Genomic DNA, 23,995 nt, shown 5'->3' on the forward strand with positions numbered 1-23,995 from the left:
TATTTATTTTTATGTATTTATAAATTGTATTTCGATATTCAAGTTTGTATAATTTATAATACAATAATATAATTATTAATAATTATAAAGGTAAAGGTTCCCCTCGCAGATATGTGCTACTTGTTCCCGACTCTAGGGGGCGGTGCTCATCTCCGTTTCAAAGCCAGTGCTATCCGAAGATGTCTCCGTGGTCATGTGGCCGGCATCACTAAATGCCGAAAGCGCATGGAACGCTGTGACCTTCCCACCAAAGGTGGTCCCTATTTTTCTACTTACATTTTTACATGCTTTCGAACTGCTAGGTTGGTAGAAGCTGGGACAAGGAGCGGGAGCTCACTCCGTTATGCAGCGCTAGGGATTTGAACTGCTGGCCTTCTGATCGACAAACCCAGCATCTTAGCCACTGAGCCACCACATCCCTGAGATTAATTATTCTAAATGACAGCTATTATTTATGATTATTATAAGCCGCCCAAAGTTACCCTGTGGTAAGATGGGTAGCCAATACATTTTATAAATAATAATAAAAATAAAGGGCTATTCCGTTGTGTGATCCTAACGGCTGAGTCCCTAACTGAGTCCCTCCTAATACAGTTAGTCATTGACTTAACCACAGTTCTTCAGTGACTGTTCGAAGTTATCAGCAGCACTGGGGAAAAAAGTGACTTCTGACTATTTTTCACATGACCTTTCTGGCATTCCCATGGTCACATGATCGAAATTCATTTGCTTGGCAACCGACTCATATTTATGACGGTTGCCGTGTCCTGAGATCATTTTTTGCAACCTTCTGTTAAGCAAAGTTAATGGGGAAGCCACATTCATTTAATAGCCTTGTTACTAAACAACTGCAATGATTCACTTAACTGTGGCAAGAAAGGTTATAAAATGGGGCACAACACAACAAATGTCCCCCTTTGCAACATAATTTGTGATTGTAAGTGGAGGGCTACCTGTTTGCATGTTTGCCTGGGATTTAATCATATTTTCCCCTAGTTCTGTATGGCCTGGTGTGGTTTCACCACATAAACCACAAAACGAGCCCTTTAATGCCGTGGAACAGCTAGATAATTGCAACTGACTTTGCTTCATAAGCCTATTAATATTTTTTTCTTCTCACATTGTATGAACTTTCACATGCACAGCTGAATGTAACTAATCTATCGTGACCTGCATTGGAAATTCTTAGGCAAAATTAATCTAAGTTTATTTTGAAGTTTCTAAACCTCATCTGGAAGAACACCACTGTAACTGACAGTGATCACAGGGAACTCACCAACCACCCAGAAATATAATTCAACTGCACTTTAAAACATTACCTGCAGGGCAGTGAGGAAGTTCCTCTTTCGGAACACTTGTCATTCTCTGGAAATCATCGTGACAAGCGTTGCAAAAATGGGTGGTCCCGAAGCAAAAGAAAACAGCCACTGAACAACAGTAGCGGCATTTGTATTCTAGAAAATCTGTACCATGTTTGGGGCACATCTGTTGGGGGAGGGGGGAAGGAAAAAAAACACAGCTTAAGCTGAAGAGAGTAAACAGTGATTCTTGATTTAAGATCTATGAAGATGCATGCAATGCTGGCTGGGGAATTCTGGGAGTTGAAGTCCACACGTTGCCAAAGTTGGGAACCCCCTGACCTATTGAACATGCCCCCAAAATGGCAGAAGGAAAATGCTTCACTACCTGAGCTCTTGATACATCAGAACAGGCGCCGCAGATGAGTTCCCTGGGGTCATAATCATCTCCTTGTCCAGCTTCAGCATCACAACGGGCTTCTCCACCAAAGTAAGCCTGGAGAAAGAAAAACCAAGAAGAAACGCTGAGTACCATCACACCAACTTCCAGAAACATCAGTGAAACAGTAACAGGCCTCCTGCGATGTCTTGCATTTTGTGTTTCCAGCTTTTCTCCGCTTTAGGGAAGAAAAACAAAGCAAGGGCAGTACGAATGAAGGGCTTTCATTAGGACCCAATACAAAAATACTTTTTTGTTTCAAACTCCGTTTGGAACGGATCTCTTATGAAATTGGGCTGGTAATGAACTACAAAGGTGTCATGCTTTTGAAGCAAATACTTTCAACATTGGTAGTAATGGAAAGTTATACCTATTACATGTGAAACATGTGAATTAAATAATAGAAAGGGCATTAGGATATAGCCATTTGAAAAAATGTCCTAATTCCACATGTATTCCAAGTATATGTGTTTCTGTGGCAGCAAAGCTTCTGGGAGTAACTGGATTAACCACCGTAAAGTCTGCTAAGGGACAGTCTTGGGTGGAGCTACTAGGGCAGCTGAAGCTACTAGGCTAGCTGAAAGCATCTGGAGAAAAGAAAAGAGCAAAAGGCCTTAGGAACTGAAAAGACACTGAATAAAGGAAGAGGGTAAGAAAGGCCATTTGTAAGAAGATGCAATTAAATTTAGAAAATAATAGAGGAAAGAAAAAAGAGATTCTTGAAAGCAAGAGTTTGTAAACTGAAAGTTGAGAAATCAGTGACCCCCATTTTGGTTGTTAAATATCTAGCCTAAGCATCACTACCAAAACACTGATACTGTAGTTCAACTCTCCTTCGATTTTTGTGAGAAAGCTGGATTTGAAAAATACATCTGGTACAAAAAAAATTGTGATTAAAAAACAACAACATTTGTGGTCAAGTATAATTTGCTTGGATATAGAGCAATCATACTGTTATCATCTAAAAATATAGAGCTTGGTAAATAGTCAAGAAATGGCATCTCCCTATTTATCAATCATGCCGAAACACACATCTCCAGATGTCCTCCATCTGAATCTGGATCATACCTTCTTGCATTTGTAGCAAACGTAATATGCGTATCTGTTCATGGCAAAGCCAGCAGGGTCATTATAAAAGCGAACTCCAGGTGTTGTGATGGCTTCACTCTTGTGCAGCCCTTCATATTCCAGCCTCATTAAGGCTTTCCTCTTCACATCCTCATAAAGTTCCTTGATTGGATCAAGTAAGTCCTTTAATACCGCGTGGTTTATTTTGTTCTGTTGAGTTAAAAAGAAAGAAGCAGTAAGCCACAAATCATGGTTTACTATGCAAAAAAAGATCCTAGTTTGCTTGGTGTAAAACAAGTGACAACTAGTCTGTTCATGTAAACAGCTCTTCTGTAAAGAGGAAACACAACACAGGCCAAAGCAATTAGGACTGGAATTTTGATGGCCATAAATTGAGGCACTCATAATGTAACTCATTTATGACCATTGTTAAGTGAATCACATGCAAACTCCCTAATGGGCATTCCCTCCCCCCCTTTGAAACTTGCAAAAAATATCACAAATTGCAGTCCCATAACTATGGGACGCATGCAATCAGTCATAAATACGAGCCAGTTGCTAAACATCCAAAATAGGGGATACAAGTAAATATTTACTTAAGAATAAAGAAAAATAATTGCAGGTAATTGATCACATGCAATTCTTTTTTTTTTACTTCTTTCAAAACTCAGACTTCTAATTCATTAAGATTATCAATGGATAATCAATGGTGACAGAAGTGTCTCCTTCAATGTAAATGACAAGATGCCTAATAGAAACTCTTGGCACTGTAACTTACCTTGCAAATGGGGCAGGACATGAATCCAAAAGTAATGCGGGGGCCGAGCCATCGGTTTTCTAGAACCCGGCAGCAGCATTGTAGGTGGAATATATGGCTACAGTCCAGCTGCAGAAAGTAAGAACTATGAATACATTTGCACTGATACTCTGATAGATCCAGCAAAGCTCAACATTCCCGCAACTTTCCCTAACTGCAATGCTTTTCACAACTATCAGCCATGATCTGTTGAAAAATCAAAGGGGTCTCATTTCCACATTACATCCACCCTGTTTTGGAATTCATGACAAACAGGTTTAGTGTCATATCTGACCCCAATTATTTGCGCCTCATGAAATAACCATCCTGAACCAGCATGTTGGACAATTGTAGCAGAGTGAACTCAAGCGTGTGATAAGGAAAGTGGTGGCTTATACGTATGAGTAGAATTGGTTGGAAAGAAAGGAAAATGATATGCTGGCATATTCCTCAGCAGTTCAACTGCAAATACTATGTTTAACCAAGGTGGATGCTAACCATTATTTTTGACTTTAATCCGGTAAAACCATATTTTAGCTAGAATCTGGTCTTTAAAGAGGTACACATGGCAGTCCCTGCAGGTACCTTTCTCACTTTCCAATGAAAGTGGTAGTTCCCTTAATCTCACTTCAATCTTTATTTTCACATTGCTTTTTACACCCAATTCAGGATTAAAATTATTGAAGTAGAATATTGAAATATGATGGGGGGGAAAATCAGGAGACCAGATTTAAGATGATCCTGGAGGGGAAAGCAATGGACCCTATTAAACCAGGCTTGGAAGCTGATCAGCACAGTGGGGAGCGTTTCCCCTCTGATTTAATGGAACTTGACTTGAGCTGCTGCGCCATGTCTGCGGTTGGCAGTGGCTTCACTGGAGCCCTCGCCACCCTTAGAGTGAACCAAGAGGATAAATCAATGTCCTCCCACTCTTGTAGTGTATCAAGAGAGGGGTTGGCTGGAGGATCAGAGGATAACTGCCTTCTTTCCATCAAATCCGTTCAGGTGGTCCCTGCTGGGCAGAGCTTAGCTGTAACTTATGGTCAGCCTTCAATGGATTTCTGCTCACAAAAACCAGCTTAACAACGGTTTGTCTTATTTTCGTTTTCTTTTTTCCTACCTAAGCAACTTCCTAGCTCTGATGGCTGAGCACCAATTTGGCAAATTTGACCAAAACGAGTGTTATTTGTCTCTCAATTTCCTCTCCTGTTTGGCTAAGCCAGCTCTAGTCAAAAAGGTGATATTGCAAAGTCATGGTACCCACAGAGATCCTCAGTTCTAATTTAAGGTCCCTTGGCACTTACGTTTTAAATGCTTATTTTTCATGCCAAACAGAATATTCACTTTAAATATTGAACATCAATCGTGCCAGAGCCCAGTTACACCACAGTAAGACAGCCGATAGTTCTGATACATAGAAGCATATGATTATCATCGATACTACCAGAAGAAATAGGACAGCTGACCCTCTGCCCAGACTTGCTGGGATTCAGGAGTTGGTGTCAAGAGAGCAGCCCACCTGGATTGCGGGAGCTGCTGAAAGTGCTTCCGTGAAGCAAATCATGCACATGTCGTCGGCGTCTTGCTTCAGGGCGGTGGGGGTGCTCTTGTCGCAGCCATGCAGGCAGGGCAAGCACAGGTCCTCATTCCTGACCCCTCCGCAAGGATGGCCACAAGGGTGGGTTTTGCTGCAGGCGAGTTTAGCATATTCCTAGGAAAGGATCAGCACCATCAGTGCAAACATCACAACGATTCAAAACCAGATGCATGAACATCAGCTGGCAGTCAAGACGCCACATGATCCCAAATCGCTAATATCTACCCACACTGACACCGAACAGCATCAGTTGGACTGGAGCAATACCAGAATCACCAGCCATGCTATCATAAAACTGCCATGTGAGTGTTCTGACCTCGGCTTCCCCAAACCACAAAGCAACTCCTTGTCCTGACAAAAAGAACCCCTTTTATTAATTGACTGTAAAATCTGCTCATTCACATCCAGCAAAGTCTTTCAAGGGAGGATTTACAGTCACAGACCTTCTCTGGCTTGGAGAGCTGCCAGGCCGATACCTGCAAAACTCAGCAAGGAGTCTTGGAGAGTCACGAACCAATTAATTGAACTAATTGTCTCCTGTAAACTCCACTCCCCTTTCGCTCCTCTTTTCTTTCCTCTGGGATGGGCCATTCATCATCCACCTGTGGCCTTACTCCCAAGTCAACCCCTGTTCCCTTCACCCGGCAACTGGGAACAGGCTCCAGCTGTTCGTCTGCTTCACTGATGTCTGACTCTGAAGGCAGCTGATAGCTGGCATACGGCTCTGGTCCCCTCTCTGCCTCCGACACAGAGTCCTCATCAGAGCCTTCCGTAGCCTCCAGGACTGGCCCATGTTCCTCCCCAACCTCCTCACTGTCCGAATCCGCTGCCAACTCCGCTGGCTGCTAGAGGGCCACAACAGTGTGTTCATCTAAGCCTGGCACTCCACAAGCGATTCCATCAACAGACACAGGGACCTACAACCAGCCTGTAAACCCTCAGAATTCAAATCCACCACACTGCCAACCAGAGATGGCACCGATTCTCACCAATCCCAACCCCCCCCCCCAAACTTCATTTCCCGGTGACCCTCACTTGACACACCCACACCTGACCCATCACAAGAATTACTGACCACACAAAGCCTTTGTAAGCAGAGGAACACAGATACAGACATCCCCTAAACTTTGCTGAAGATGTTACCCAGCCATGTAATGAAACATTCGGAAATAAGCTTGGAGAATGAACCTCCACCCTCATCCTCCACCCGAGCGATAGATATTTGCCACCGTCGCAATCCATCAATATTCTTTGCAGAGGAGCAAAAAAAAAGGTTTGGAAATCTTGGAATGAATGTTAGGGGCAGAAATGGCAGAACTGTCTTCTGGCTAATTAGGTGCTCATGGAGGAAGCCATTCCCTTCTCTCTCTGCCAGAAGCAAGTATTTTGAACAGGAAAGGGAGTGTGCATTTAACAGCTTCATCGGACGTCAGATAGAAGCAGCCACCTATGTATAATAAAACTATTTGGCTAATATCTATAGGAGAACCCTCAGAGGACATCTGTCCCACCCTGGCCCTGTTCTGCCCATTCTTTCACCCAGAACTGGCCCAGCTGAGCTATCCTCGAGATGCCACTCAGGAGCGACATTCTCGAGTTCAAAGTACCATATTTTTCGGAGTATAAGACGCACCCCCCCCCCCAAAGAGGGTGAAAATCTGGGTGTGTCTTATACACTGAATACAGCATTTTTGGCCTCCTGAAACCCTGCCCCCTTCACCAAAATGGCTGTGCATAGCCTTTAGGAGGCTTCCAGAGTGCTCCTGGCGGCTGGGGAGGGCAAAAATGAGTGAAAAATGGGCCATTTTTTGCTCGTTTTTGCCCCCAGCCCCCAGGAGCACTCAATAAGCCTCCTAAAAGCTATGCATACCCTTTTTGTGACAAAAGACGGGCCCGTTTTTTCAAAAAATGGGCTGTTATTGGGGAGGTCTGCAGAGTGCAAAAACTTTTTTTTTTAAATTTGCATCTTCAAGATCTTGGTTTGTCTTATACTAGTTCATCTTGGACATTCTCAGACTTGTACAGACCTGGCAATCGGCATCTGAACAGACACTGCCGACAGCAGATAACTCTGTTCCGTTTCGGCAGCCACAGAAACGACATACTTCGCAGCTGCTTGTGGTGGGTTTGCCTAGATCCAAACCAGAAAGAAAAAGACAAAAAAAAAAAAGAGATACTTTCGTATTATCAATCAGGCAAATATTAACCATTCTACCATGAGGAAAGGATCTACCCAGCAGCCATGGCTTTGCAGTACCAAGACAAGGCAGGCCCTGGAAAACTGAAGCATCTAGCACAAACTTTTTTTGGCTTGGCCTAATGGCAGCAGCTTTACAGGGTTTTTGGTACAGAGACAGATCTACTTGCCAGGTCCTCTGGAATCAGAGATAGATCCTGAAAAGGTCTGTGCATCAGACAAGACTCCCTGGGAAAATCCTGCAAGAAGGGAATTTACACACGGTACTTTTGTGATTCGCTTTAATACATGCAGCAAACGAGGCGCTGGGCAAAGTCATCTGCCAGGCATCATTTCTGCTCCGATGTCGTATAATTATTATTTGAACTTGTATGCCACCCAATTCTCATTGACTCTGGGAAACCCACAACACTCAAACAAAGAAGGTACAATCCAACCCGTAAAACAAAGATTAAAAAAAAAAAAATGACAAACACGATGAAGCCACAGTGCTACTCTCCCTTGCTAAAAACCTGGGTGAAGAGCCAGGTTTCAATAGCTCTGCTAAAAAACAGCAGGAACAGATCTTGAGGGTCACTTTTTTCCAGAGAGCAGGTGCTGTTATAATGAACATGTTCAGCGGTGTGGGGTTCTGGATCCTGTTGCAACCGGTACGGTGCAATGGGGCTGGGCGTCCACCACATGCATGCGTGCATGCCTACATACCACTCACGACGGCTCGGCGACACTCCAGCTGCTCAGCGGAGCGTTGTGTAGGCACCGTGTGCTCCGTGTGTGTAAGCCCTGATCGGCTCAAATACAGGTAAGGAGGGCGGGCGGATGGGCCCTCTGGAGAACCATACTGGAATGGTACCTGGTGCTCCCAGCAGGCACCAGTAGGCCCGTACCCGGGCGTACTGGTCGTATCCCACCACTGATGTTCAAGGTCCCAAGAGAGGACATGGTTTAACTGAGTGTATGTCAACCATGCAGGATCGAATCAACCAGGCAGATGTTAGGAGAGACACATTAGGGAGAAAGGGAAGCTGAAACTAGATTCAAATCTTAGTCAAGATCATGACATGTGTGCAAAGACCCTTTTTGATTGGGGTGCCTGAACCAAAAGAGTCCCCCCCCCCCCATCTATGCTTGTGTTATTCTATGCAAGCCAGGAACCCAATTCAGAAAATATTTTGCAAGCCAATACTTGTACGTAAATACACACGAATGAATGAATGAATGAATGAATGAGTGAGAATTGTATGGCACACACTCAGAATGCTGAATGTATTTACACTGCCATCGTTGAAATGATAAAAATAAAATTTTAATGAAAAATAAATCTTACCTGTATGTTCTCTGAATTCCACCATAGCCTTCATGGTTTTAGAATCGGCTAGTGCCATCAACCAGAAGAGTTTAGTCCTACCACAGCCTTCATGGAGATCTACCTTGATAGCTTCTTCTTCTTCTTTGAACACCTGTTGGGTTTGCCAGACACATATCAAGATTTGTAACTAGGGAGTCTAGATGATAAAAAGTCACATTTAACACCCATCCATAAATATAAAATAAATAAAATATAAAATATAAAATGAAAATGAAATATAAAATATAGTAAAGTAATAAAATGAAATGAAATAAAACAAAACAATAAACTATAAAATAAAAAAATGAAATGAAATAAAATTAAAAATTAAAAAAACAAAGTAATAAAAGAAAATATAAAATAATAAAATGAAATATAATATAAAATATAGTAAAGTAATAAAACAAAACGTAAAATAAAAATGAGATAAAATAATATAAAATAAAGTAATAAAATAAAAAATGAAATGAAATAAAATAGAACATAAAATGAATAATAAAAGAAAATATAAAAGAAAAGAAAAAAATACAATGAAATCAAACAAAATGTTAATTATGCAATTCCATTTCATAGGATATAACCTCAGCCTCGATTCTCCATCTAAGCCTTGACTCTGGTTCGGGCATTCCCTGCTTATCTGGGGTGATGACATATAATTCCTGATTGATAAAAGCAAATCTCTACTATATTTTCTCATGTGACTAGGAGATGACCAATTATAAATTTGGATGCCATCTTTTTTAAAAAGGGGAATTTTAAATATGATTCTTTTCCCCAGAGTTAGGGAGCCTGACTCATACATCACCTGCCGCTGATGTGACTTCGTTCGTCGATGGAGATGGAGGAATCGATCGCAGTCTGTGCAGAGATTCCCACAGACGTTGCATAAGATAATGGCTGCTGTTTCTCCATCATCATGGTTATCGCACATCGGCTGGAAGATTTTTTTAAAAAGAGATCAATCTAAGGTTAATAAAGTCTTCTTAGAGTTGAGCTTGTTTCCTGTTGACCTTTCCTCTAAGCACAATAAATGGTTCATTGCTGCATCCTTCTAGGATTTTTTTCTCTCCTTATTTTCCCGATAAACGGGCATCTCAAGAAGGACTTTTCATATCAGAATTGGAGGAAAAGTAGAGAACTTTGGGAGATAGGAAAGGAATATAGGTAGGAATATCCATCCCTCTCTTGTTGGTGATGGAAAACACGTGATAAGTAATTAAATAAGAAAGAAAGATTTTGAGCATTTTACATTTCTCCTTCCCGGGCTTGACCAGTTGATGACATAAACTACAAACAAACTCATTTCCTATTGGTGGATAGTTTTGTAGCTGGCATTCCTCCCATTTCTTTCTCAGCCTCCTACACTTGGTGCTTCCCCCTTGGTGCCCCACCTAAGTGCTAACCAGACCGAGGATCTCTGGGTTTGGGGTTCATTGGCTCAGGTAGAATTGCCACCTCTGCTCTTGGATGGGGTGGCACTACCCCAAACAGACCCTTTGTGCAATCTGGGGTTTTTCTTGGACTCACAACTCATGCTTGAAGAGCAAGTGGCAGTTGTGGCCAGGAGGGCCTTTGCGCAACTGCAGGTTGTGCGCCAGTTACTCCCCTTTCCTGGACCAACAATCCCTACTCAGTCACTCATGCCCCAGTCACTATCTGTCTTGACTATTGCAACACGCTCTACGTGGGGCTGCCCTTGAAGAGCATCTGGAAGCTCCAGTTGCTGCAAAATGCAGTGGCTCACATGGTTTTGTGGAGACCCCGGTGTGCACTTGCACCACCTCTCCTGCGGGAGCTGCAGTGGCTTGTTGATTTGCTTCCAGCTGCAATTCAAGATGCCGTTTGTTACCTTTAAAGCCCTTCATAGTTTGGGACCAGGTTATCTGAGGGCTGGTTATATCCAAGCGACCCATCAGAGTGGGGAGGCAGGAATGTTGTGGGTCCCATCCCCGAGGGAGATACACCTGGTGGGACCCAGAAGAAGGACCTTCTCTGTGGTGGCTCCCTCTCTTTGGAGCATCCTCTTCCCAGAGATTAGAATGTCTCACTCCAGCAGTCTTCCGGAAGGTGCTGAAGACCTGGTTCTGCCAGCAGGCCTGGGGAACCCAGAGTAGGATGGAGCCCATTAAATGTCTCGTGTGAGGTGCTGTTGCTGGAGTGGGGGGTGATTTTATTATATTAATTTATTATATGACACTTCTTTTACTAGTTTTACTGTTTTATATGAGGCTTTATATTCTGCAAGCCATCTTGATTCACCATGTGCGAATAGGTGGCAATATAAATTCCCTAAATAAATAAATAACCAGGCCCAACTCTTAACTCAACTTTGGGAAGATCAGCCTCACCTAACGGGCTCAAGCTAATAGGTACCTTTGCTTTTCAAAGCAGAAGATGCATTTATACTCTGAAAAGTAGCATGGAAACACAGAACAACATATTCCTGAATACATAATTCCAGTATCCAGTAACATCCATCTCAATGTTTCTCAAAAGATGGTGGAGACTAACTCCGAAAGATACACAGCAAGCATCCATTCCTCACCATCTGTTTCTGCTGTCCATCTTTGCCCATCCATCTTCCAGAAGAGAGGCGGTCAACGTGATCTTGGTCAAGGACACAGAGAGAGGCCAGGGCCAGCCACAGCTGCAGGAAAGAGGACAGGTTCATTCAGCAAAATCAAGGCTTTACCCTGACTGGGAGCAATTGCTTATTTGTCTATTTACTGGGGCTTGGCTACTCAGAGTAGATCTTAGTGGTTTATAGTCCTATTAATATTATTTTTATATTATACAATACAATACAATAGTAGAGTTGGAAGGGACCTTGGAGGTCTTCTAGTCCAACCCCCTGCCTAGGCAGGAAACCCTATACCGTTTCAGACAGATGGCTATCCAACGTCTTCTTAAAGACTTCCAGTGTTGGGGCATTCACGACTTCTGGAGGCAAACTGTTCCACTAATTAATTGTTCTAATGGTCAGGAAAATATAAAATTAAGAGCAATAGCACTTTAAGACATATCTATCTATCTATCTATCTATCTATCTATCTATCTATCTATCTATCTATCTATCTATCATCTATCATCTATCTATCATCTATCTATCTATCTATCTATCTATCTATCTATCTATCTATCTATCTATCTATCTATCTATCTATCTATCATCATCTATCTATCTATCTATCTATCTATCATCATCTATCTATCTATCTATCTATCTATCTATCTATCTATCTATCTATCTATCTATCTATCTATCTCTATCTATCATCTATCTATCTATCTATCATCTATCTATCTATCTATCTATCTATCTATCTATCTATCTATCTATCTATCTATCTATCTATCTATCATCTATCTATCTATCATCCATCCATCATCTATCTATCTATCTATCTATCTATCTATCTATCTATCTATCTATCTATCTATCTATCTATCTATCTATCATCTATCTATCTATCTATCTATCTATCTATCTATCTATCTATCTATCATCTATCTATCATCTATCATCTCTATATACTGCTTTATAGCCCTCTCTAAATGGTTTACAGAGTCAGCCTATTGCCCCCAACAAAAATCTTAGTCCTCATTTTACCGACCATGGAAGGACAGAAGCCTGAGTCAACCTTAAGCCAGCGAGAATTGAATCGAACTGCTGGCAGTCAGCAGAATCAGCCTGCCATGCTTCATTCTAACCACTGCGCCTACCACAGCTCCTTGTTTCATAAGAAGCACGATTAGTAAAGAACCAAACTGACAAGACACCGCCGGAGATAAGAGGCAAGCCAACTTTCTTACGCGGGTTGTGGCGATGCAGCGCACAGGGGATCTGAATTCTTCTTCCATTTTGGTCAAAGCAATGATTGTTTCAGCAATGGCGTTTTTCGTCACACGAGACCAAGCTTCAGACAAGTGACCCTGCACAAGGAAGCAGTTTAGGTCATGAGTAGGAATGGGGAGGGGGTAGGGGGAGGAGAACAACCCCTAAAGTCTAGTGGAGCAAAGCTGCTTTGTGTGAACGACAGAGAAGAAGGTAATATATGAAGATAACGAAATCTTACAGCTGCCATGTCTTTTATGAGCTTAATAATGATTTCTGAAATCTGCGTTGGCGTTGAGCCCTTCATCCACCAATGGCTTTCACCTCGTCTGAGGTAACTAAAGAAAGGAAGAAAATGTTTGTAATTTAGTAATTTTTCTTTTCCTTCAACATATTTAGTGAACTACATTGTCTGGGTCAATTTGCTCGATTCAAATCACTGGCAACAATAATAGTATTATTTAGATATACATTAATAATAAGTCTTTTTTTTTTGCTTCTAACATTTACAGATACATCGTAATTATAATGTATTATATTTTATAGCAGTGTACTTGGTAGTGTTTTCCCAATTGCTACTTTCTGTCTCTTATTCCTAACCCCGAATACAACGATTCCCATATTAAGTATTAACTAAGGCTGCATTACTATTACTATTAGTCTTCTCATCGTTCCTATCTCCTCTCACTTATGACTGCATGACGGTAACTTTGTTGCTTGCATCCTTACGATTTATATGGATATTGTTTCCTGACTGCTTCTTTGTACCCTATGACTATCATTAAGTGTTGTATCTTATGATTCTTGATGAATGTATCTTATGCTTTTATGTACACTGAGAGCATATGCACCAAAGGCAAATGTGTCCAGTCACACTTGGCCAATAAAGAATTCTATTCTATTCTATTCTATTCTATTCTATTCTATTCTATTCTATTAAAAGTATTGACAGTACTTTTGGAGCAACTTTCAGGAGCATCGCTGTGAACTCCATCTCAAAGGGGAGGTAGCATGAATCTTACAAAAAAAAAAGTCTTGTGGACTATGGGAAACTGAGTCAAGACAACAACTGCGTAACTGCTACTAACCTGGAATTGAAAATCATTGGCAAAGTGACGGTAGTGACGCCTTTGCCGGCTGCTGTGCCAGCCGTGCCCGTTATGGTGGTGCCTTTGGCCTTGAGCTGAACGGTGAGTGCTTTGGCAATGCAGCCCAGGAACATGTCCAGAATGCCCAGCTTGTTCCAGTCTCCCTTCTCCGTGGAGTGAATGATATCGCTGATATCAGCTGGGGGAAGGGCTTTGACCCCAATGACGCTGGCCAAGCGGCTGGGAGTGACTTCGGGCAGGACCCGCCTCAGTAAGGAGGTAACCTGAAAGGACCAACCACAGAGATTAGCTGACCCTGCTTGGGGGAGCCAATCATCTTGCAACCAGGAAAAAGGAGCCACCGTTCAATACTGACCTGCCTCTGTACTCTGGGGGAAGCCGTGTGTAGCAGGGAGAAGAGATCCTGCAGCAAGGTCAGCTGCTGAGCCAAGTACTGGCGTCCGACGTTGGAGCCGCTCAGGGCCAGCACCATAGACAGCAGCTCAAAGCAGTAGGCGTCCGACGAGGCGTCCTCATCGTTGGGCTGGGAGTTGGCGTTCTCCTTGCTAGAAATGGCGTGCTCCCATTCTTCTCGGACCCGCGTGGCTTCCATGCGGATGGCTTGCACGATATGAGCGCAGACCTAAATCACAAAGAGAGGCGTTGGAGGAAATTAAACTCTACCTTGGTCATGTTTAATCACCTAGACCATGGGCCTCCAACCTTTTTGGCACCAGGGACTGGTTCCGTGGAGAGGTTTTGCAGGGAATGTGGTTTCACATGCCACCTACATTCTGTGAAAAGGGTTTTGCTTATTTGGGTGGCCCGGTTTCTGGCATGCCACTGTTGTGGCCTGTCGGTAGCCGGCCCCTCCAGCAGCTGAATCAAAGGAGGAGGAGGAGGCGTGGGAATCAGGGTCAGCAGCTAGGCAACCTGAGAGCTCCGAGTGGGAAGAGGGAATGGAGCTGGCAGAGAGAGAGGGGGTTAAAATGTATCCTCATAACTACAAGCGGTAAACCTGAAGCCCTTAGAACAAATATAAATAGGACTAGCTCTTCTTGTAAGGTGAATAATACAGGTTGCCCAAATCATCCTCCCAAAATGGATGCATTGCATTTGACCATGCAGACAGTTTCTGCCAAGGTCAAGCCATTCAAATGTTGTCTGAAATGTAAATAGATTTGTTGTTATAGAAATGATTAGTTTATACTATTATGGAAAAGTAATAAGTTGAGGTTTATTCTACTGCACCAGAGGGAGTCAGAAGTCAATCCTTTTTTTTCTCACTCCTACTTTTCTATACTTCTGTACTTGCCCTTTCCCTCCCTTATTTTACCTACTCTTTGCTATTATATTTTTGTATTTTATATTATAAGCTAATTAAAAAAAACCCTGTAAACTTCAAATGTTGTCCTGAATACGTTTTTTTTTTGAAAACAGGTCTTTTTTGGGTTTTTCCTTGAAAATGTTTTGCTTCTCATCTGAGAAGCTTCTTCAGTGCTAACTGAATGGTGGGAAATGGAAGGATTTATATTTTTGGGGGTCATCTGGTCTTTGGAAAACAACAAGAAGAAAGTCCTGTCAGGTTTTGGAAAAGCACCTGGGAGGATTCAAATATTCTGCACACGTATAAGAAGGTAGACTTTGTTCCTGCTTATCCTATAGCTTCTAACCTCCCCAATTCCTGGCCTAGATGCTTCTCAACTCACAAATACGTATGTGTATGTTGTGTCTCCTGTTAAGTGAACATTTTGTGCATACCACTCTACTTCATTCTGCGCACATGACCACTTGCATGTTTACAGATGTTCACTGTGGAAACTCATGATTGGACAGACAGGTCAATTTTAATCTCTACATTGGAAATCAAGCATTTTATTTTCCCCTGCCTGTAGAGCTGTAAGTCCATCATTTTATAGGTTTGGGGGCACTGAGAAGTTCCTAACTGACAGGGTCCCCTTCCTTTCCCCAGTGACTTGATTTCTTAGCATATGGAATCTTTTGTCCTTCATCTGCAGATCACATGCACAATGTAATGGAAGAAAACCAGCTTACAAAACGTTCTAGTGAACAAACCTGCTTCTGCAAATTCGTGAGTTTACTCCTGCTAAATATGATTCCAACCATGTGTTCTTTCAGGTCCGCATCCGAAGTTGCCTTGAAAAGAAACACAATATTGTTTAGTACGATCATACATTTCATGTTCTGACTAAAAAATGAAGGCAGTTTTGTTTTGGTTTCCAATGCAAGTTTTGGTATTAAGTGATGTAAAGCATCTAGCCAATGTAAATAAATTAGGATATAAACTTATTTTCAAAGAGACCATAAGCCTTAAATCTCCTAAGGCCTTTTTCAACCTACATGAATTGGAGATAATAACGGTCTTCCAGCTGCAGCATGATGGAATCTTTACCCTTAGGCAGGTGAGATTTTTCTAAATTAAGAGAACGTTTACATAGGGGCAGCACCCCCGTAGACTCAACAGAGAAACCAGAATATGGAAAGAATAATTTCTAACATGATTACCACTGGAATCTCCTGATTTAACCTTCCTAGATAAGAAGAGAGGTGGCTCATGAAAGTCTTTGCTGCAGGAGACACAAGCTGTCCCTTCCAATGAAACAAACGCCCCTTGAGCTGTGGTTGCCCAAATTTCCTAAAAAGCACCATTTAGAACAAGAGCTATACGGAAGGTTTAATCTCTGGGCTTTTTCTTTTCTTCCAGGATGACGACAGCTTGCATGTCCATATTTTGATAGGAAAGTCCAGGGGAACAAAGGAGTTTTTTTGGCAGATGGAAATAGAAAAAAATAATTTTGTGATTCTAAGTGAAAATACAGATAGTCCTCGACTTACGACCAAAATGGGGCCCAACATTTCTGTTGCTAAGCGACACAGTAGTTAAGTGAGCTTTGCCCCCATTTTATAACTTTTGCTCGCCAAAGTTATTAACTGAATCACTGCAATTGCAATTAAGTTAGTGACACAGCTGTTCAGCAAATCTGGTTTCTCTTTGCTTTGTCGGAAGGTTGCTAAAGGGATCATGTGATGCTGGGACACTTCAACCGTCATAAGTAAATGTAATTCAAGGATTACCCATACGCCCATATCCATAACTTTCTGCAGAGTTGATTCAGGGGCCGTCCCTATAGCTGAAACAGCAGTGAATACACAAAGAGTTAAAAGCCTTTGGCTCATGTGAAGATGCTACCTTAGGCATATCAGGTAACATCATGAACAATATCCTGCTGGGACCTCTAATGTCTCTCAAGAACCAAGCAGTGTGGCTGCAACAACACCCCTGGGCTAAGTTTTCCTCTGAGCAGGGTACCGTTTATGAGCCACCTTGGCGCAGTGGTTAGAGTGCAGTACTGCAGGCTTCTTCTGCTGACTGCCGGCTGCCAGCAGTTTGGCAGTTCGAATTTCACCAGGTTCATGGTTGACTCATCCCTCCATCCTTCCGAGGTGGGTCAAATGAGGACCCAGATTGTTGGGGGCAACATGCGGACTCTGAAAAACTGCTTAGAGAGGGCTGTAAAGCGGTTTATAAGTCTAAGTGCTATTGCTATTTAAGGGATTCCAATCCATAAGAGGAGTGCCGGCAGTTAAGCCATCATTCCACCATGACAAAAGGTTGAAAACTTTGTTTCTGAATGATCCAGACTGTTGGCTCAAGGGAAGGCAGCCCCAGTTCAAGATCTGAACCAACTTGCATTGGGAGATAAAAACAAAATCTTGGTAATTGTAGAACACAAATAAATACATTGTGTACTTTTTCTTCTCCTTCAGGTGAAGAAAGCAAAACCTTTTCTTCCTGTTCTGGGGTCGGCTCAGCGTCTCCAGATATGAGTTTGCCAAAGACCTGTTTCAGAGGAGAAACAAAATACCGGAAATAAAACAGACATGCAATTTCTTTTTTCTTTTTTTTCATGTGGAAATGTTTGCAATTAAAAAAAAAAAATTCCTTACTGCATTCACAAAGAACAGAACCTGGCCTGAAAATAAGCTTTGAAACGAATTACATCATGGCGATGTTCGCTGTCAACAAACAGTACCGAGAATAACTGTATACACACACACACACACACACACACAGATATATGTGTGTGCGTATAAATAAATGGCTGTTTGTGCGTGTGTGTGCGTGCATGTATGTTCCAGGATAACTCTGGAATGCCTTGAGCAATTTCAACCAAACTTGGTGCACAGATGACTTACTCTCTGGAAACAAAAATACTGTGGGGGGTAAGACACCCCTAACACCTGTGTGTGTGTGTGTGTGTGTCCTGGCACGCAGGACACACAATCCATCACCCCAGCTCAGCTCCACTGCGCATGTGTGCGTGCCTCCCGCCAACCAAATGATTCTCAGGTCTCTGCCATGCATGTGTAGGTTGTGTGTGCGGGGGGCACACATGCATGTGCAGGGTGCATGTACAGGGTCACACATGCATGCGCAGGGTGCGGATGGAGACAGGGTGTGTGTGGCACAAGCCCCCCACCCCCGTGGCCCGTTTTTGCTCCAAGGAGGCTGCAGGGAGGCCTACTAGGCCCAAAACAGGGTGCGGGGATGGGGGTGGTGTCGTGTGTGAGCGCGCTGGGGCAGCAGAGGGTGGGGGTGAGCACGGTGTGTGTGCATCACGTGACACTATAGATATAATTCTTTTCTTTTCCTGCCTAATACAGGATAAATAAATACCCGGACAATGCCAGGTTATCAGCTAGCCTGAAATAAATAGTCTGTAAACCACTTAGAGAGGGCTGTAAAGCACACTGTGAAGTGGTATATAAGCCTAAATGATATTGCTATTTCCAGATCCCTATTATTAGAGGCTGTCTGGTGCAGGCCTTGCATTAAAACACGCACATTCTACTCCTGTGCAGTTTGTTTAAAGTTGAGAAGAGATTTCACACATTACCTAGCTAAGATGAAGATGGAAAATGGTTAAGAATGAATTGGGGAAAAGACATCTGAAGTAGAAACCATTTTAAAGATCTAAAGTAAACCAAGAAGCAGCAGAATGAAGGGTAGGTATCCATTTCCCCCCAAGGAACTCAGATGGACATGTGCATACTCAAATGGAACTCCTCTAAACTAAATTCCACCACAAACCTGTCATTTCGCTCAATATATTCTTTAGGAAGGGGGAAAAGAAATGTGAAAAAGAAAGATAGGATTCCTAAGCCATTTCTACCTATGGGGTGGCAATCTTGCTTTTTTTTTTTATGGAGGCTTGAATATTGCATTGTGCTCTACACACAGCCTCACCTGTGATGTGATAAGCCTGAAAACTCGCAGTGTCTCAGCCTCACAGTTTCTTTGTTGAGCAACACTTGCTGAGATCTGGCCGGCTATTTTGATGCTTTCACCATCTTTCCAACCGAGCACTTTCACCTGCCGAACTCGGAGGGTATTTTCTGGTCCCTTTAACTCAATTTTGAGGATGTGATTGTCTCCACCGGGAAGTTCACTAGTTACCCAGCCAATATGTCTTGAGTCCAAGTCAACCTAAAACACAGGAATAGAAAAGTAAGTTGGTGTAGACCGTAAGAACATAACTGCGTAACTTTCAAACAGAATGGTTCAAAAATAAATATTAAGGGTAAGGCTGCAAGATCTGACTTGGAAAAATATGAATGACCATTAGATGGCCACAAATACTTAAGAGTTTCTCTACCTCTTTGCTACCACCTAGTGGCTGACCCAATTTCTGCAGCCAAGATTTTTAATTGTCACATCCAAGCATCACCATCGCTGGCTAAAAGGATGAGTTGAGGTTAATGGATGTGAGAATTGCACTTGATTTGAAGCATTTGCTTGAAAGTAAACAGTGGAAAAATACACAGGCAAATCAGCACTAAATCAAAACAATATTATTCTGTCCTCCAGTTATTGAGACCTGGACATTTAAAATTAGAATGGTACATTACTTTTGCAGCTCCTAACCTTTTTGTACAAGGACAGATGGAACACAAATTACTAAATACAAAAGGACAGATCTTCTATCTTTTCTTTCTTGCACTGTCAGAATAAAGAATAATGAAAAGATGTCGAAGTTCTTAATTAAGAAAAGTTCATTAAACAGAATGTTAAATACATAGATTTTAGACATTAAGGTGCTTTGTTATTACTCTTAATGTCATAGGTAAGCTACCTGTTTTATTCTGCAAAGATCTTCTACTGCTTTTCCGGTCAAAAATGTCATTGAAGTCACTTTGTTCTAGATATGACAATATGAAACAAAAAATAAAAATAAAAGCCAAGCATGTTAAGTTTCTGAATTGATTTTAATATCAACAATTTAAAATAAAAGGGAGGAAGAGAGAATAGATTTTGTTTGGTATAGCAATTCAGACACCAGGCTAGAAACTGCCAGACTATGAGTTCTAGACCCATCTTAGTTAAGCAGCCAATTGAGCCAGCCCAACTTTCTCAGCCCTGGGAAACATGCAATGGTAAACCTAAAAACCTTGCTTTTTCAAGAGGCGACTGGACCTTCTGGGTTTTTTTCTTTGAAGAGGTTTTGCTTCTCATCCAAGAAGCTTCAGAGCTGAAAGGTCTTAACCCCACTCCCCAAAAGTCCAGTTGCCTCTGGAAAAAGCACCTTTGGGACAACCATGACCTGGATGACTGAGAATTTCCATAAATGTGCAATGCCAAATCACTTCTGAAATCTTACCAAGAAAACTGTTCAGACAGTTCAGACTAGGAGTCAATACAGACGTAAAGGTGAAAAAGAAAAAAGACAGCCCCCAAAACTCCATACAAAAAGTATTTTTTTAAAGTATTTTTTATCACACACTCACTTTGCTCCATTATATTCTTGCCATCTGGCTTATATATGAATTTATAACAAAATCTTGAAATGTCTTGCTTTTCTAGACCCATAGCTTTATAATTAATTCACCCTCTAATGTCCAAATGGACATGTCAACATTACTCTTCTTTTGATTGAAAATAGTGCTTACCCCGAGGTCTCTTGAATTGTCAACATGAACAGACACATAGCGAGCATTGATTCCTTTCATGCAATTAATTGTAATGTTTTTGGTTTTATTCTTGTCTTCATCGCCCGATTCCCAGAAGGTTTCAGTTGACCCATCTGTCAAACTGCCAATCATGGCTGGTCGGCTTGAAGTTTTTATATCAACGATGTTAGTTAAGTCCTTCAGGCAGACTACTATACATGATTCCTATCAAAACAAGTAAATTTCACAGTTAAAATATGCTATTATGGCTTAAATTAAATTAATAAAGTAATGTAAAATCTTATAATCGACGTTACTGATTATGCTTTGGTCCTTCTACCTCTTTCACTTATTCCTTTAAATCAGTCTGGGCAAACTTTTTTCGGCTCAAGGTGTACTCAGTTGGAGCCAAATCAACATTTCCCCAATCTTTTCTTTATACCAGAAATCAGCCCTTTGAAGAAACCATTTTGAGCAGCTGTTCTCTGACAGCCATGGATTCTCATTGGCTGCTGCCACAGTAACCCAGAAAATCAACTCACCTGATTCAAAGCTTCAAAGCCAGACTGGATGCTAATGCTGAAGCTCTCCTCGCTGTCTCCATCATCAGATTTGGAGAGAATGTTGTTGATGTGATGAAAAACATTGCTCTGATGCAAAAACTGATGGTCGGATTGCTTGAATTTGAGGCTCCAGCATCTGAACAAGAAGGCCATCATTATGACTTTTCCATTTCAAAGCTTCCAAAGATACATCCTTCCTCATCGCATAGCAATTAAACACAGCCCAGATCAAAAGAAACCAGCACCAGTTATACAATAACAATCAAAGAAGAGCCAAAATCAACATCCAGACTGGTAGATTAGCTCCCACCTATCCACCCTGCACTGATGACCTTACCTGTCCGGCACTGAAACGTCTGCAGGAAAGGAAGTGAGTTCGGAGACCACCAAACACTGAAGAATTTAACCCTGAGCTGCCCATATTCTGCCCAGATTACAAGTAGTCTTGGGAGAAGCAAAATGCTCAGGTTTTTTGTAGTGTTTTCCCTCCTCCCTCTAATGAGTGAGAATAAAATAACCAAATTCTCCCCAAAAGTCTCTTTGTGGCAACATTATTATTATTATTATTATTATTATTATTATTATTATTATTATTATTATTATTATTATTATTATTATTATTTATTAGCGTTTATATACCGCCCCCTCTCCCGAAAGGGACTCGGGGCGGTGTACAGTCCGTATCAAAATACAACAAATTAAAACATAGTAATAACTACATAAATACACGTATGAGAGGAGGATAAAATATGCCAAACTGTACAGCTAAATAAATAAATCGATACAAAAGTTTAAAATCCCAATGTCATATCAAATTTAAAACACTATCCCTCTAAAAACCAGTAAGAATGTGTATGCCAGGAGGTAGACGTTATAAATTATGCCAGACCAGCCAGTCGGAACAGGTGTGTCTTCAGTTTCTGTCGGAAGGAGCGGAGGTCAGTAGTGGTTCTAATGTCGGGGGGGAGGTCATTCCAGAGGGTTGGGCCCATCACAGAGAAGGCCCTACTCCTCGGTGTCGCCCGTTGGCATTGCCTCGTGGACGGCACCAGGAGAAGGCCCTCCCTGTGAGAGCGAATTGGCCACAGGGATGTGTGTGGAGAGATGCGATCCCGCAAGTAGCTAGGTCCCGTGCCATGGAGCGCTTTAAAGATGGTAATCAGAACCTTGAAACGCACCCGAAAGACCACAGGCAGCCAGTGCAGCTCGCGCAGGAGAGGTGTTACGTGGGAGTACCTAGTACTCCCCATGACTACCCGCGCGGCTGCGTTCTGGACTAGCTGCAGTCTTCGGGCGCATCCCAAGGGAAGCCCCATGTAGAGAGCGTTACAGTAGTCCAGGCGAGACGTCACCAGTGCATGAGTGACTGTGCGTAGGGCATCACGGTCCAGAAGGGGGCGCAATTGGCGCACCAGGCGAACCTGGTGGAACGCCCCCCTTGCCACGGCTGCCACATGATCATCCATTGACAGCCGGGCATCTAGGAGGACGCCCAAATTGCGCGCCCGTTCCACAGGGGGCAATTGTTCACCCCCTATGGCCAGTGATGGAATCATCTGGCTGAACATGGGCTGCAAAACTAAAAATAAAATAAAATAAAATAAATAAAATAAATAAAATAAATAAAATAAATAAAATAAATAAAATAAATAAAATAAATAAAATAAATAAAATAAATAAAATAAATAATAAAATAAATAAAATAATAAATAAAATAAATAAAATAAATTAAAAATAAATAAAAATATTAAAATAAAATAAATAAAATAAAAAAACAATCAAATAAAATAAAATAAATAAAATAATGTAAAATAAAATAATAAATAGAGTAAAGTAACGTAAAATAAATAAAGTAAATAAAATAAAAATAAAATAAAAAAAAGATCTGGAAGGGCACTGCTGAAATTCGGCCAATGGGATAACAAATTCTGATAATGCACCTGGGAGAATGTGTGACGTTTTCAAAGGTAGAAAGGGGTGGGGGGAGATGCTCTTCTAAGCAGCTCTGGGGCCCCTTTCCCACCAGTAAACATCCAGCAATGGACTCCAAAGCGGTCAAATGGAACGACCAGGCAGTGCCGTCAGAATACTTATGTGTTCTCCAAATGAGGGCTGGGCCCAGAAGAAGCCTTCCAAAGTAACCCACCCCCAGCCGGACTGTGTCACCAAGGCCAACTTGGAAGAGTTGCGAGAGCCAGCACACAAAAGACCAGAGAGACCCACAGTCAAAAGCCCAACTACCACCATCACCACAGCCATGTTTTCCTAGTGAAATTTTGGCTCTGCCCCTAAACATGTTTTCTAGGCCCCAGAGCCCCTGGAGCCTGCCTGCCCCCGGGCCAGCCCACCTCAGTGCCATCTGCTGTAACGAACTTCCACTCGGCAGCAACATCATCAGGTCAGAGATGGTCTGGAGCAGACGGTGAAAAGTGTGAGGGAGCGGATGGGCGGCTTCTCCAGCAATCACAATATCCGACAACGGATGCTCGCAAACCCGTGTGTCCTTTTCCTACGCATCAAGCACAAGTACCATTGAATTAGTTATTTCACACTGCTCCACCCTGCGGTTCTCCCAAGTAGGCTTCTGATACACGCATACACGCACATACAGACACAGCTATAAAGCAGCGAGCTGAACTTCATAAAGCAGTTGTCAGGCCTGCAGTCATTTTTCTTTTGGACATTAGGCCTGCCACACTTCCTATTATTCTACTACGTGTTTTCTATTGTGGGAAAAATGGGAGGGAGGATATTATGTAGTTGGATGGTATGTATCCATCACAAAGTTCTTTCTAGA

General features: G+C 42.1%; 1 protein-coding gene across 9 annotated transcripts in view; it reads right to left on the reverse strand.

Annotated features, from left to right (window-relative positions):
* MYCBP2 (MYC binding protein 2) overlaps positions 1-23,995 on the reverse strand; it is a 150,440-nt gene that overhangs the window by 879 nt on the left and 125,566 nt on the right. For 8 of the 9 annotated variants that reach the window (XM_081949416.1, XM_081949417.1, XM_081949414.1 and 5 more), the window contains 20 exons: positions 23,547-23,707; positions 21,178-21,334; positions 20,636-20,860; positions 19,822-19,887; positions 18,936-19,175; positions 17,430-17,528; positions 15,743-15,823; positions 14,043-14,309; positions 13,667-13,950; positions 12,820-12,916; positions 12,557-12,676; positions 11,289-11,390; positions 9,549-9,677; positions 8,723-8,855; positions 7,226-7,329; positions 5,121-5,312; positions 3,584-3,691; positions 2,806-3,015; positions 1,687-1,794; positions 1,320-1,485 (listed from right to left, as the gene is read on the reverse strand). In XM_081949416.1, the coding sequence (XP_081805542.1) occupies positions 1,320-1,485; positions 1,687-1,794; positions 2,806-3,015; positions 3,584-3,691; positions 5,121-5,312; positions 7,226-7,329; positions 8,723-8,855; positions 9,549-9,677; positions 11,289-11,390; positions 12,557-12,676; positions 12,820-12,916; positions 13,667-13,950; positions 14,043-14,309; positions 15,743-15,823; positions 17,430-17,528; positions 18,936-19,175; positions 19,822-19,887; positions 20,636-20,860; positions 21,178-21,334; positions 23,547-23,707 (3,049 nt within the window). The remainder of the gene's footprint in view (positions 1-1,319; positions 1,486-1,686; positions 1,795-2,805; positions 3,016-3,583; positions 3,692-5,120; positions 5,313-7,225; positions 7,330-8,722; positions 8,856-9,548; positions 9,678-11,288; positions 11,391-12,556; positions 12,677-12,819; positions 12,917-13,666; positions 13,951-14,042; positions 14,310-15,742; positions 15,824-17,429; positions 17,529-18,935; positions 19,176-19,821; positions 19,888-20,635; positions 20,861-21,177; positions 21,335-23,546; positions 23,708-23,995) is intronic. The other variant, XM_081949410.1, reaches the window with a different exon arrangement.

This window comes from Natrix helvetica (genome assembly GCF_964273705.1).
Source record: "Natrix helvetica genome assembly, chromosome: 3".
Taxonomy (NCBI): Eukaryota; Metazoa; Chordata; class Lepidosauria; order Squamata; family Natricidae; genus Natrix; species Natrix helvetica.